The 13,088-nt window shown below is 45.1% G+C and overlaps 1 protein-coding gene across 3 annotated transcripts in view; it reads right to left on the reverse strand.

The window, feature by feature from the left end:
* LOC117965634 (E3 ubiquitin-protein ligase Rnf220-like) overlaps nucleotides 1-13,088 on the reverse strand; it is a 126,700-nt gene that overhangs the window by 28,304 nt on the left and 85,308 nt on the right. For all 3 annotated transcript variants that reach the window (XM_059007253.1, XM_059007254.1, XM_059007252.1), the window contains one exon: nucleotides 11,766-12,846. In XM_059007253.1, the coding sequence (XP_058863236.1) occupies nucleotides 11,766-12,345 (580 nt within the window). In that variant the 5' untranslated portion in view covers nucleotides 12,346-12,846. The remainder of the gene's footprint in view (nucleotides 1-11,765; nucleotides 12,847-13,088) is intronic.

The following is a 13,088-nucleotide window of genomic DNA, read 5'->3' on the forward strand; positions in this document are numbered from 1 at the left end:
CGCTTTTTATACAAAAGTATCGCAAAGCACTGTACAGTACATCGCAGAAAAAAGATCAAACCACAAAACATTTGTATAGCGTGTCACACATACAACTGCCACAGTCATTTAAATAACAGTATACACAATACAAAAGCAGCAATTATAAAGTTACATTAACACCCACTAAGAAAGCCAATTTATAAAAGTGCATTTTCAGTCTTGACTTGAAAACTGTAACGGTCCCAGCTTCCCTGACAAACAAAGGCAGAGCATTCCATAATTTAGGAGCTCTGCAAGAAAAAGCCCTCCCTCCTCCCGTGTTGCTTTTGTTGACCCTAGGAATAACCAGCAGCCCCGCATCCTGTGATCTCAGAGTGCGGTTTGGAAGATACGGGGTCAGTAACTCCTGCAAATAACTAGGTGCTAAAGTTAACAGCAAAATATTAAAATCAATTCGATATTGCACAAGGAGCCCATGTTAAGAGGCCAAAACAGGGGTAATGTGTTCACTTTTCCTGGTTTTAGTCATAATTCTAGCTGTGGTATTCTGAACAAGCTGCAGGCGGGATACCACACGTTTTGGGACACCAGAAAAAAGTGCATTACAATAATCAATTCTAGATGAAACAAAGGCATGCATTAGCCTCTCGGCATCAGATATGTATAATTGGTCTAAGTTTGGCTGTATTTCTCAAATGGTAAAAAGATACTTTAGTAACTTCCCTAATATGAGTCTCAAATGAGAGATCAGGATCAAAACTCTTAATTTCTAGTTGTTTGTTTTTATGAGAGACTGCAAAGGTCGAGCTCATGTAGTCCCACATTTCCTTTTAGTTGGTTCTGTGAGTCCACTACCATAACCTCTGTTTTATCTGAATTCAACATTAGAAAATTATGTGACATCCAATGCTTGGTGTCTAAGGCAAATAGCTAATAACACCCAGGCAGAAGAAATTCCTGGCTTTAGGGACAGATATAGCTGGGTATCATCAGCATAGCAATGGAAGTTCACTCCGTGTCTGGGGATAATGTCACCTAACTGTAGCATATATAATGAAAACAGGAAGGGACCTGGAATGGAGCCCTGTGGAACACCACAGACAACTTCCGATAATGCTGATTTTACCTGCCCAATAGAGACAAACTGAAACCTATCAGAAAGATAAGATTTGAACCAGGATAGGACAAGGCCAGACAGTCCCACTGTGCTTTCAAGATGATTCAGTGGGATGGAATGGTCTACAGTATCAATGGCAACACTTAGATGAAGAAAAAATTGATGGAAAGCCTGAATCAGAGTTTATCAGCAGATCATTCACTCTGACAAGGGCCGTCTCGGTGCTATGTGCAGCACGAAAACCAGACTGAAACTTCTCGAATATACCATTAAGAGTTAGAAATCTTGTAACTGAATTGCAACAACTCTCTCTAGAACCTTATCTAAGAATGGTAGTTTGGAGATTGGCCTATAGTTATTGAGGACTTCAGGGTTCAAATTGTGCTTCTTAAGCATAGGCTTTACCACAGCTACCTTAAGTGTTGAGAGAACTATACCGGAGGAAAGTGAACCATTTATAATTTTTTTTTTTAAACGTGGGTATTAATAACACATTTTAATTTATACATTATACATTTGAAGCACCCAATTGTATTTTAGGCTCAGCTCACCGCTACCACCCGTACTGACTCGGGAGCGGCGAAGAACACACGCTGTCCTCTGAAACGTGTGCCGTCAGCCGACCGCTTCTTTTTACTCTGCAGGCCCACCATGCAGCCAGCCCAGAGCTGCAGTGTCGGAGGACAACGCAGCTCTGGGCAGCTTACAGGCAAGCCCGCAGGCGCCCGGCCAGACTACAGGGGTCGCTGGTGCGTGGTGAGCCGAGGACACCCTGGCCGACCTAAGCCCTTCCACCCCGGGCGGTGTTCGGCCAATTGTGCACCGCCCCCTGGGAACTCCCGTCCACGGTCGGCAGTGGAATAGCCTGGACTCGAACTGGCGACCTCCAGGCTATAGGGTGCATCCTGCACTCCACGCGGAGCGCCTTTACTGGATGCGCCACTCGGGAGCCCCAATAACCCCAAGAACATCTTTTAATAGATTTGTAGGAATGTAGTAGCTCTCATATGTAGAATTAGCTCTGTCAGTTCTTGTAAGGTAATGAAAGAAAAAGCCCCCATAGTAGCCTTAACAGGTGTAGTTGGTAAAATTCTGCCAGAGTCCTCCTTAATAGAAGGTGTCTGGAATCTCATTTCTGATGTCTAGTATTTTTTTAAAGAAATGTAGGAAGTCATTATAGCTGTGAGAGGAGCCAATGTCAAGGGTAGGACTATCGGGGAGGATTCATTAATTTATCTAGGATAGCAAAATAAATCTAGGATTATTTTTATTTGTTTCAATTAAATTAGAATAATATGATGATCAAGCCAACGCCAGAGCCTTCCTATATTTAACCAGGTGGCCCTTCCATGCGATGTAATGAATGTCCAGTTTAGATTCCCTCCATCTCCATTCTAGTTTACGACCCTCATATTTCATCTTACGAGTTGTATCATTAAACCACGGTGAGCTTTTTTTAAAAGACACTCTGAGTTTTGATTGGCGCTACAGTATCTGTAGGTATTAACCAGCTCATCTACTGATAAGGACTCAGAGAGTGGTAATGAGCTCAATACATCAGAAAGCTTAACAGCAGTTGAAGAATTAATTACCTGGGATTTAAATGTACGGTCCACAGTCTTTGTAGATACTGGCAGATTCACCTCAAAAAGAATGGCAAGATGATCAGAAATAGTAAGATCTAGGGTTGTGATGTTCTTAACAGCTAAACCACGAGAAATGACCAGATCTAAAGTATGGCCACGATGATGCGTAGAACATTTGACATGCAGGATATAATCCAAGGAATCCAGTAGCCTCAAAAATTAGAAAGAACATAAGAACATAAGAAAGTTTACAAACGAGAGGAGGCCATTCAGCCCATCTTGCTCGTTTGGTTGTTAGTAGCTTATTGATCCCAGAATCTCATCAAGCAGCTTCTTGAAGGATCCCAGGGTGTCAGCTTCAACAACATTACTGGGGAGTTGGTTCCAGACCCTCACAATTCTCTGTGTAAAAAAGTGCCTCCTATTTTCTGTTCTGAATGCCCCTTTATCTAATCTCCATTTATGACCCCTGGTCCTTGTTTCTTTTTTCAAGTCAAAGAAGTCCCCCAGGTTGACATTGTCTATACCTTTTAGGATTTTGAATGTTTGAATCAGATCGCCGCGTAGTCTTCTTTGTTCAAGACTGAATAGATTCAATTCTTTTAGCCTGTCTGCATACGACATGCCTTTTAAACCCGGGATAATTCTGGTTGCTCTTCTTTGCACTCTTTCTAAAGCAGCAATATCCTTTTTGTAACGAGGTGACCAGAACTGAACACAATATTCTAGGTGAGGTCTTACTAATGCATTGTAGAGTTTTAACATTACTTCCCTTGATTTAAATTCAACACTTCTCACAATATATCCAAGCATCTTGTTAGCCTTTTTTATAGCTTCCCCACATTGTCTAGATGAAGACATTTCTGAGTCAACATAAACTCCTAGGTCTTTTTCATAGTTCCCTTCTTCAATTTCAGTATCTCCCATATGATATTTATAATGAACATTTTTATTGCCCGCATGCAATACTTTACACTTTTCTCTATTAAATTTCATTTGCCATGTGTCTGCCCAATTTTGAATGCGGTCTAGATCATTTTGAATGACCTTTGCTGCTTCAACAGTGTCTGCCACTCCTCCTATTTTTGTGTCGTCTGCAAATTTAACGAGTTTGCTTACTATATCAGAGTCTAAATCATTAATGTAGATTAGGAATAGCAGAGGACCTAATACTGATCCCTGTGGTACACCACTGGTTACCTCACTCCATTTCTATGTTTCTCCTCTAATCAGTACTTTCTGTTTTCTACATGTTAACCACTCCCTAATCCATGTGCATGCATTTCCTTGAATCCCTACTGCGTTCAGTTTGAGAATTAATCTTTTATGCGGGACTTTGTCAAAAGCTTTCTGGAAATCTAAATAGACCATGTCGTATGCTTTGCAGTTGTCCATTTTCAATGTTGCATCCTCAAAAAAGTCAAGTAGGTTAGTTAGACATGATCTCCCTTTCCTAAAACCATGCTGGCTGTCACCCAGGATATTGTTACCATATAGGTAATTTTCCATTTTGGATCTTATTATAGTAGAATCAATGTCAACATGAAGGTTCAAATAACTCAAGGGTTTATAATGTGTTATGGGTTTATAATGTTTTTTTTTGTTCAAAGTCTTGACTGGGCAATTTCTCTTAACCCTTTGTGTTCACATAAACTGTTTGAAAAATGTCTAAAAGTGAATGTGCCTCGATGAACAATACGCCTCCAGACATCTTTTTTTATAATTCATTTGAAGCCTGCGCATGAAGACTGTCCACATCTTTTTAATGCGTTTGAACTTTTTCGTCTCTGCCTCTTTCTTGCTCTTTTTTTCTCTCCCTCCTCCCTCAAAGCTCCATCTGGTGCGTCTCCGCTCATAGCCCCCCCCCCATAGGAACAATAACCCCAGTGCTCAAAATAATGGGGGAATGAATAAACGGTTGTGATTACCATGACAAAGAGTCGAGTTGCCAGGGATTGTGCTTCTAAAGGCCACCATGGTTTAGTCAGAGGGGAATAAAGTCCAGCCTTCTTTTCACTTTCCCAGCAATGTGACAGACAGACAGAGGCTCAACATACAAAGGGTTAAACTATAAGAATCATCCATTTCAACTTAAACGCTCAATCAAAATTGTAATATAAAACTTTAAGAAAGTCAAGTAGACAAACGTTTAGGCTAGTGCCTTCACACTAGTACTCTAGTGTGTTTCTTCAGTGTACTCTAGTGTGTGTTTCTTCAGTGTACTCTAGTGTGTGTTTCTTCAGTGTACTCTAGTGTGTGTTTCTTCAGTGTACTCTAGCGTGTGCTTCTTCAGTGTACTCTAGCGTGTGCTTCTTCAGTGTACTCTAGTGTGTGCTTCTTCAGTGTACTCTAGCGTGTGCTTCTTCAGTGTACTCTAGCGTGTGCTTCTTCAGTGTACTCTAGCGTGTGTTTCTTCAGTGTACTCTAGCGTGTGTTTCTTCAGTGTACTCTAGCGTGTGTTTCTTCAGTGTACTCTAGCGTGTGTTTCTTCAGTGTACTCTAGCGTGTGCTTCTTCAGTGTACTCTAGCGTGTGCTTCTTCAGTGTACTCTAGCGTGTGTTTCTTCAGTGTACTCTAGCGTGTGTTTCTTCAGTGTACTCTAGCGTGCTTCTTCAGTGTACTCTAGCGTGTGCTTCTTCAGTGTACTCTAGCATGTGCTTCTTCAGTGTACTCTAGCGTGTGTTTCTTCAGTGTACTCTAGCGTGTGTTTCTTCAGTGTACTCTAGCGTGCTTCTTCAGTGTACTCTAGCGTGTGCTTCTTCAGTGTACTCTAGCATGTGCTTCTTCAGTGTACTCTAGCGTGTGTTTCTTCAGTGTACTCTAGTGTGTGTTTCTTCAGTGTACTCTAGTGTATGTTTCTTCAGTGTACTCTAGCGTGTGTTTCTTCAGTGTACTCTAGCGTGTGTTTCTTCAGTGTACTCTAGCGTGCTTCTTCAGTGTACTCTAGCGTGTGCTTCTTCAGTGTACTCTAGCATGTGCTTCTTCAGTGTACTCTAGCGTGTGTTTCTTCAGTGTACTCTAGCGTGTGTTTCTTCAGTGTACTCTAGCGTGCTTCTTCAGTGTACTCTAGCGTGTGCTTCTTCAGTGTACTCTAGCATGTGCTTCTTCAGTGTACTCTAGCGTGTGTTTCTTCAGTGTACTCTAGTGTGTGTTTCTTCAGTGTACTCTAGTGTATGTTTCTTCAGTGTACTCTAGTGTGTGTTTCTTCAGTGTACTCTAGTGTGTGCTTCTTCAGTGTACTCTAGTGTGTGCTTCTTCAGTGTACTCTAGTGTGTTTCTTCTTGCTCTTCAATGCAAATGAGGACAAAAGAGAAATAATTCTGGACTTTGAAATGTTTGTCATCGAATTGCAGTTTCTTTTATTATTTCTAAATTCAGCACTGTTGAGTGTTTAATAGTTATGGATAATGTAATGGTTCTGTATTACATTAAGGGGTAATGGTAGCACAAGGGCAGGTACAATGGGATTAGGCTGGCCTTGGTAGAGAATGGGACCAGAGTGGGATCATAGTGACGTATCAATGGCATGACAATGGTATGAACCAGTACACATCTCAGGAGAGAGAGAAGAGAGAGAAGGAAGATGACTGGTAGAATCTCATTTTGAATTAGAGATGATGGAGGGAGGGGGAGAGGGGATTCAGTCCATGGGGTTGAACTAGTTGCTCATTTTGCAGAAGAGAAGGTAGGGCAGGGGTGGAGAGCACGCTCACTTGCTAGTGAAAAGCTTACATTTGTACCAGATCAGCGCTCCTCGTCGGGAGACACAGCTCTGAGAGGCGGCACACCAAGCCGAGCCGACACACCCGATAATTACCACCACCAGGCGGAGACTCTGACTCTGAGACTCAAACACACACACACAAACACACACACACTCAAACCCTCAAGCGCACACACACTCAAACACACACAGTAAAACTCTCAAACACACACACTCAAACCCTCAAACACACACTCATACACACACACACTCAAACCCTCAAACACACACACACAAACCGTCAAATGCACACACTCAAACCCTCAAACGCACACACTCAAACACACACTCAAACCCTCAAACACACACACACTCAAACACACACACTCAAACCCTCAAACGCACACACACACTCAAACCCTCAAACACACACACACACTCAAGCACACTCACTCAATCACTCCAACATTCAATCGCACACACTCAAACACACACACACTCAAACCCTCAAACGCACACACTCAAACCCTCAAACACACACACTATCACTCAAACACACACACAATCACTCAAACACACACACAATCACTCAAACACACACACAATCACTCAAACACACACACAATCACTCAAACACACACACACACAATCACTCAAACACACACACTCAAGCACACACACAATCAATCACTTAAACACTTTTAATGTGCAAAAATACTGTGGTAAACTTAATAAGGGTTCCACAATAGTAACATTGCTGCCATTTAAACTCATTTATCATTTCTCTTGTTGAGTTCAGATTTATGCAAAAAATGTTTATCCTTCTGTGCACACTGCTTTATCAGAATACAAAGCAGACCTTGCTGGCATGCCACCCTCTTACACTTGCAGCACTAGGAGGTAATAAACCGAAGCGGCTGACTTGCGGAAGGATTTGTGTCATTTTAAATCAACCCCTAACTCAATGCAAAGCTATTACAAGTGGGACTAATCAAAAAAAACAAAACAAAACAAAACATAATTGCAATTATCTTCATATGCCAGTTTTAACTGACACTCAGCTCCCCTAACCTTCTGATCTGTAACCAGCAAACCGTATAAAACTTGTAAAAGCCTTCCATTGCTACAGAAACTCTCTCTCTCTCTCTCTCTCTCTATGCCTCTCCCTTTCCTCTGTTTCAGATGCATGGCACACAGGTGACAGCAGTAAACCACAACTACTACTAGTCTCTCTTTATGATCCCCACAAGCCTCCTGATTTACGAGCGCACAGCTCAGAAGACTAGTAAATAATTTAAGTACTTGGGGGGGAATTGGAGGGTACCTTCTTTTTCTTTTAAATCTTTTATTTTTTTAACATCCTGTTGTTCCACTTACTACTGCACACCCCCCCCCCCCCCCCCCCCCCAAAGAAAAAAAAGAGCAGCTCTCCTTAACCTTCTTGCAGGTGGCTAAACAATACCCCCCCCCCCCCCCCCTGCAGTGCTCAGCTCATCCTCTAATTTCCATGAGAAGAGAGGGAAGTGCTTGAAGGAAGATATCACAGCGATCTCAATGGACGTGTGAAAGTGGAAATGATAGCACTTGGGTGGGCTGTAGAGCGAGCCAAGGAAAGAAAAAAAAGAGCAGTCTGTTGAAAAGAAGGACAGAGTACAGAGAGAAAGGGGGTGGCTCTTTTTATTAAACTGACTTCAAGGTCCGTACGACGATGATAAAAAGGCTCTTTGTAGAAGCGATTGTCTACCTTTTAATTTAGTTTCTCTTCATGTTATTAGTATTGTAGTATTTAGGTCTATTCAGTTGACCTAAACGCTGGTCAAGATTTTACTTTAGGGCCCTCCATGCTATTATCTTTATGTGTTAAGCTAAATTTGTACAGTATGGCTCCCCTGTGCTACCCCCAACTGTGCTGCACCCTGCTCCCCTGTGCTGCACCCTGCTCCCCTGTGCTGTCCCCTGCTCCCCTGTGCTGTCCCTTGCTCCCCTGTGCTGTACCCAGCTCCCCTGTGCTGCACCCAGCTCCCCTGTGCTGTCCCTTGCTCCCCTGTGCTGCACCCAGCTCCCCTGTGCTGCACCCAGCTCCCCTGTGCTGTACCCTGCTCCCCTGTGCTGTCCCCTGCTCCCCTGTGCTGCACCCTGCTCCCCTGTGCTGCACCTTGCTCCCCTGTGCTGTACCCAGCTCCCCTGTGCTGTACCCTGCTCCCCTGTGCTGTCCCTTGCTCCCCTGTGCTGTACCCAGCTCCCCTGTGCTGTACCCAGCTCCCCTGTGCTGCACCCAGCTCCCCTGTTTTGCACCCTGCTCCCCTGTGCTGCACCCTGCTCCTCTGTGCTGTCCCCTGCTCCCCTGTGCTGCACCCTGCTCACCTGTGCTGTACCCTGCTCCCCTGTGCTGCACCCTGCTCCTCTGTGCTGCACCCTGCTCCTCTGTGCTGTCCCCTGCTCCCCTGTGCTGCACCCTGCTCACCTGTGCTGTACCCTGCTCCCCTGTGCTGCACCCTGCTCCCGTGCTGTACCCTGCTGCCCTGTGCTGTACCCTGCTGCCCTGTGCTGTACCCTGCTCCCCTGTGCTATACCCTGCTCCCCCTGTAATAGGGTATACACAATGTTCTTTCTCTTAAAGACTCCCAGGCCATGTTGTTTTACAGAACTTACTGGTGCACAGAGCATGGCTTCAGGGGCCGGAAGTGTTTAGGTACGGCGCTGTTTACATCAATAGGGTAGAACCCCTTTCTTCGTAGGTGTTAATTTGCACCAGGGGATTATTTAAAAGGAATACACTACTCTTCCTTCCTTCCTTCCTTTCTTTCACTCTCCCTTTCTATACCTCCTCGCCCCCCTCTCTTAATCCTGTTAATCAGGAAGTTGGTCTTTAGGAATGATAATAAGAGGGAGAATAAGAAGAGCAAGCGGTGGAAATAATCTGGAAATGGGAACTAAACCCGGCTCCACCCGTAGCAGCCAAGGTCAGGGGGTTTGAAAACTTGAGAATCAGAACTCCCCACAGTAAAAGTGCAACAAAGGGAAATAAAGCACAGTGACAACATGGTAAAGCATAGGGAAGCATTGTAAAGCACAGAGAGGTGTGGTAAAGCATAGGGAAGCATTGTAAAGCACAGAGAGGTGTGGTAAAGCATAGGCAAGCATTGTAAAGCACAGAGAGGTATGGTAAAGCATAGGGAAGTATTGTAAAGCACAGAGAGGTGTGGTAAAGCATAGGGAAGTATTGTAAAGCACAGAGAGGTGTGGTAAAGCATAGGCAAGCATTGTAAAGCACAGAGAGGTATGGTAAAGCATAGGGAAGTATTGTAAAGCACAGAGAGGTGTGGTAAAGCATAGGGAAGTATTGTAAAGCACAGAGAGGTGTGGTAAAGCATAGGCAAGCATTGTAAAGCACAGAGAGGTATGGTAAAGCATAGGGAAGTATTGTAAAGCACAGAGAGGTGTGGTAAAGCATAGGGAAGTATTGTAAAGCACAGAGAGGTGTGGTAAAGCATAGGCAAGCATTGTAAAGCACAGAGAGGTATGGTAAAGCATAGGGAAGTATTGTAAAGCACAGAGAGGTGTGGTAAAGCATAGGGAAGTATTGTAAAGCACAGAGAGGTCTGGTAAAGCACAGGCAACCATTGTAAAATACAGAGAGGTATAGTAGAGCATAGGGAAGCATTGTAAAGCACAGAGAGGCACAGTAAAGCATAGGGAAGCATTGTAAAGCACAGAGAGGTGTGGTAAAGCATAGGCAAGCATTGTAAAGCACAGAGAGGTGTGGTAAAGCATAGGCAAGCATTGTAAAGCACAGAGAGGTGTGGTAAAGCATAGGGAAGTATTGTAAAGCACAGAGAGGTATGGTAGAGCATAGGCAAGCATTGTAAAATACAGAGAGGTATGGTAAAGCACAGACAAGCATTGTAAAATACAGAGAGGTATGGTAGAGCATAGGGAAGCATTGTAAAGCACAGAGAGGCACAGTAAAGCATAGGGAAGCATTGTAAAGCACAGAGAGGTGTGGTAAAGCATAGGGAAGCATTGTAAAGCACAGAGAGGCACGGTAAAGCATATTTCAAAAAGAACATGGCAAACTGGTAAATGCATTGTGTAACCATGGGGGAAAGCTGCAAAATCACTTTGCAAGGGAGGTTAGTGTAAGAGCTGTTTCTTGCCAGTTCCTAGATGCATTGTAGCTATGGCCCATATTCTTAAGACTTTGATAACTTCTAACTGACTTGCACGGCTTCCTTCACTTCAGATTAACTAGCTAATTTAAAAGTTTTCTTTTAAGGTTTCAACTTTACAACCCTCCTGGATGTATTCTAAGCAGCTTTCTGAACATGTAGACTTCTACAGTATTACTATCACAGTCCCTGACCCTTTCACCTTTACCCCCACCCCCCTCGGAGCACATTTAAAAAGGGTCAGGGGGGGTCTTCCTTTTTTTTGTGTCTTTCCAAGAAGAAGAAATCTTTACATCGCATGCACCCACCCATACCACCCCCCAGAGATTGGACACATTTGTGAATTGCTCAGAACAGCTTGCTACTCCCCCCGCCTGCCTCCGCTCCCCTCCTCCCCTCTACAGTGCCCCCTCCTCCTCTCCCCCGACACAAAGGGACCAGCTTCTACTGACTCCCCTCTTAACACGGCAATTACCAGGACAAGGCCTCTACACAGGGTCCTTTCTACTTCAAATAGGAGATCATTTCACACCGCTAATTCAATCTGTGTTCAGGACAGACGCTCAGAAAGAAGACAGACGAGGAGAGAGAGACAGAGAGAGAGAGAGAGAGAGAGAGAGAGAGACAGAGGGAGAGGGAGAGGGAGAGGGAGAGAGAGAGAGAGAGAGAGAGAGAGAGGTGTGAGAAGGGGAGAGGGTAGTATGAGAGGGAGAGAAGGGGCGAGGGGAGTGTGAGACGAAGAGAAAGGGAGAGAGGAGTGTGAGAGGGAGATAAGGGAAGAGGGGAGTGTGAGACGAAGAGAAAGGGAGAGGAGAGTGTGAGAGGGAGAGAAGGAGAGTGTGAGACAGAGAGGAGGGGAGTGTGAGACAAAGAGAAGGGGAGAGGGGAGTGTGAGGTGGAGAGAAGGGGAGAGGGGAGTGTGAGAAGGAGAGGGAGAGGGGGAAGGAGGGGAGAGGGAGAGACACTATAGGATGGGACTGTTACACTTATACCAGCTTTTTAAAAATGAACAAATAAAACACAAAGGATAAAGATGTGCGATTTTTTTAAAGCTATAAGCACTCCTTAAAAACATATTTTCCATTCCAAAGCTTATACGATGCAATGACTGTGCCACTGGTAACCACGGTTTTATTACTACAGTACTATACTTTCCTATACCTATTGAAACATGATAAACATGTTCAATAATGTAAGCAGTTCCTCACCTCTCTTGCCCACGCTGGATGCCAGGGGGCTGGGAGTTCGTCTCAGATGCCCGGCCGGGGTGCGGGCTCTCTTCCCCGCGGAGCTGGACCCTGGTGGGTGGGAGAGGGGGGAGGAGGGGGTCCCCTCCTTGTCCAGCGGCAGGTATCTGATCTGGGGGGGCTCCACGGGCAGCTTGGTGCGGTGCTTGACTCCGCTGGCGGCAGCGACAGCTGCAGCGTAGGCGCTGGAGAAACGCTCCACCTCGTCTGGGAAGGGCAGGGGGGGCGTGTGGAAGGGCCGCAGGGCTCCGTACCCCCCCAGGCCGGGGTGCCTGAAGGCGGGGGGGTGGGGGAAGGGGAGGAGGTGGGAGGAGGAGGGGGAGTAGTCGCGAGCTCCGCTCAGCCTCTCCGAGTGGTGGTACATGGCTGCCAGAGAGTAGGAGGCGCCCAGGAAGGGCATGGGGCTGTCCACCCCAAACTGGCGTCCCGGCTGCTGCTGCTGGCAGGGGGGGCTCCCCCGAGAGGGATCCCCCGCTGAGGAGGCCAGGACCATGAGGGCAGGAGAGGCCAGTGGGTTCAACAGGCCAGGGGGGGTCTCCATGGCTCTGTGAGGAGGAGGCACTGCCACACACACACACAGGTATGCACACTCACAGTAATCCACACACACAGTAATTCACACACACACACACACAGGTATGCACACTCACAGTAATCCACACACACACACACAGGTATGCACACTCACAGTAATCCACACACACAGTAATTCACACACACACAGAGGTATGCACACTCACAGTAATCCACACACACACACACACACACACAGGTATGCACACTCACAGTAATCCACACACACACACACACACACACAGGTATGCACACTCACAGTAATCCACACACACACACACACAGGTATGCACACTCACAGTAATTCACACACACAGGTATGCAAACTCACAGTAATCCACACACACTGGTATGCAAACTCACAGTAATCCACACACACTGGTATGCAAACTCACAGTAATCCACACACACTCTCTCTCTCTCCAGTACTCGTCCTTTCTGATGTCTGTCTTCTTCTTTTCACCAGTCGCTGCCAAAAAAATTAAAAGCATTAAGTTAAGGAAAAAAAACCAAACAGCCAAATTACAAAAACAACAAGGACTGAATTGAAATATCTAACACCAGGGAGGAAGCAGAAAGTGAAAATACAACAATTAAAAAAGCAAGGACCAGAGGAATGTATTATCAACAAGGCTAGTAAGTTATTTCTTTCAAGTTTTATGCATTTCCAATTGATTTAAAAGTAAAATAAGTTCTTGGTTTATGTGTGTG

Source organism: Acipenser ruthenus, chromosome 34, assembly GCF_902713425.1.
Source record: "Acipenser ruthenus chromosome 34, fAciRut3.2 maternal haplotype, whole genome shotgun sequence".
Classification (NCBI taxonomy): domain Eukaryota; kingdom Metazoa; phylum Chordata; class Actinopteri; order Acipenseriformes; family Acipenseridae; genus Acipenser; species Acipenser ruthenus.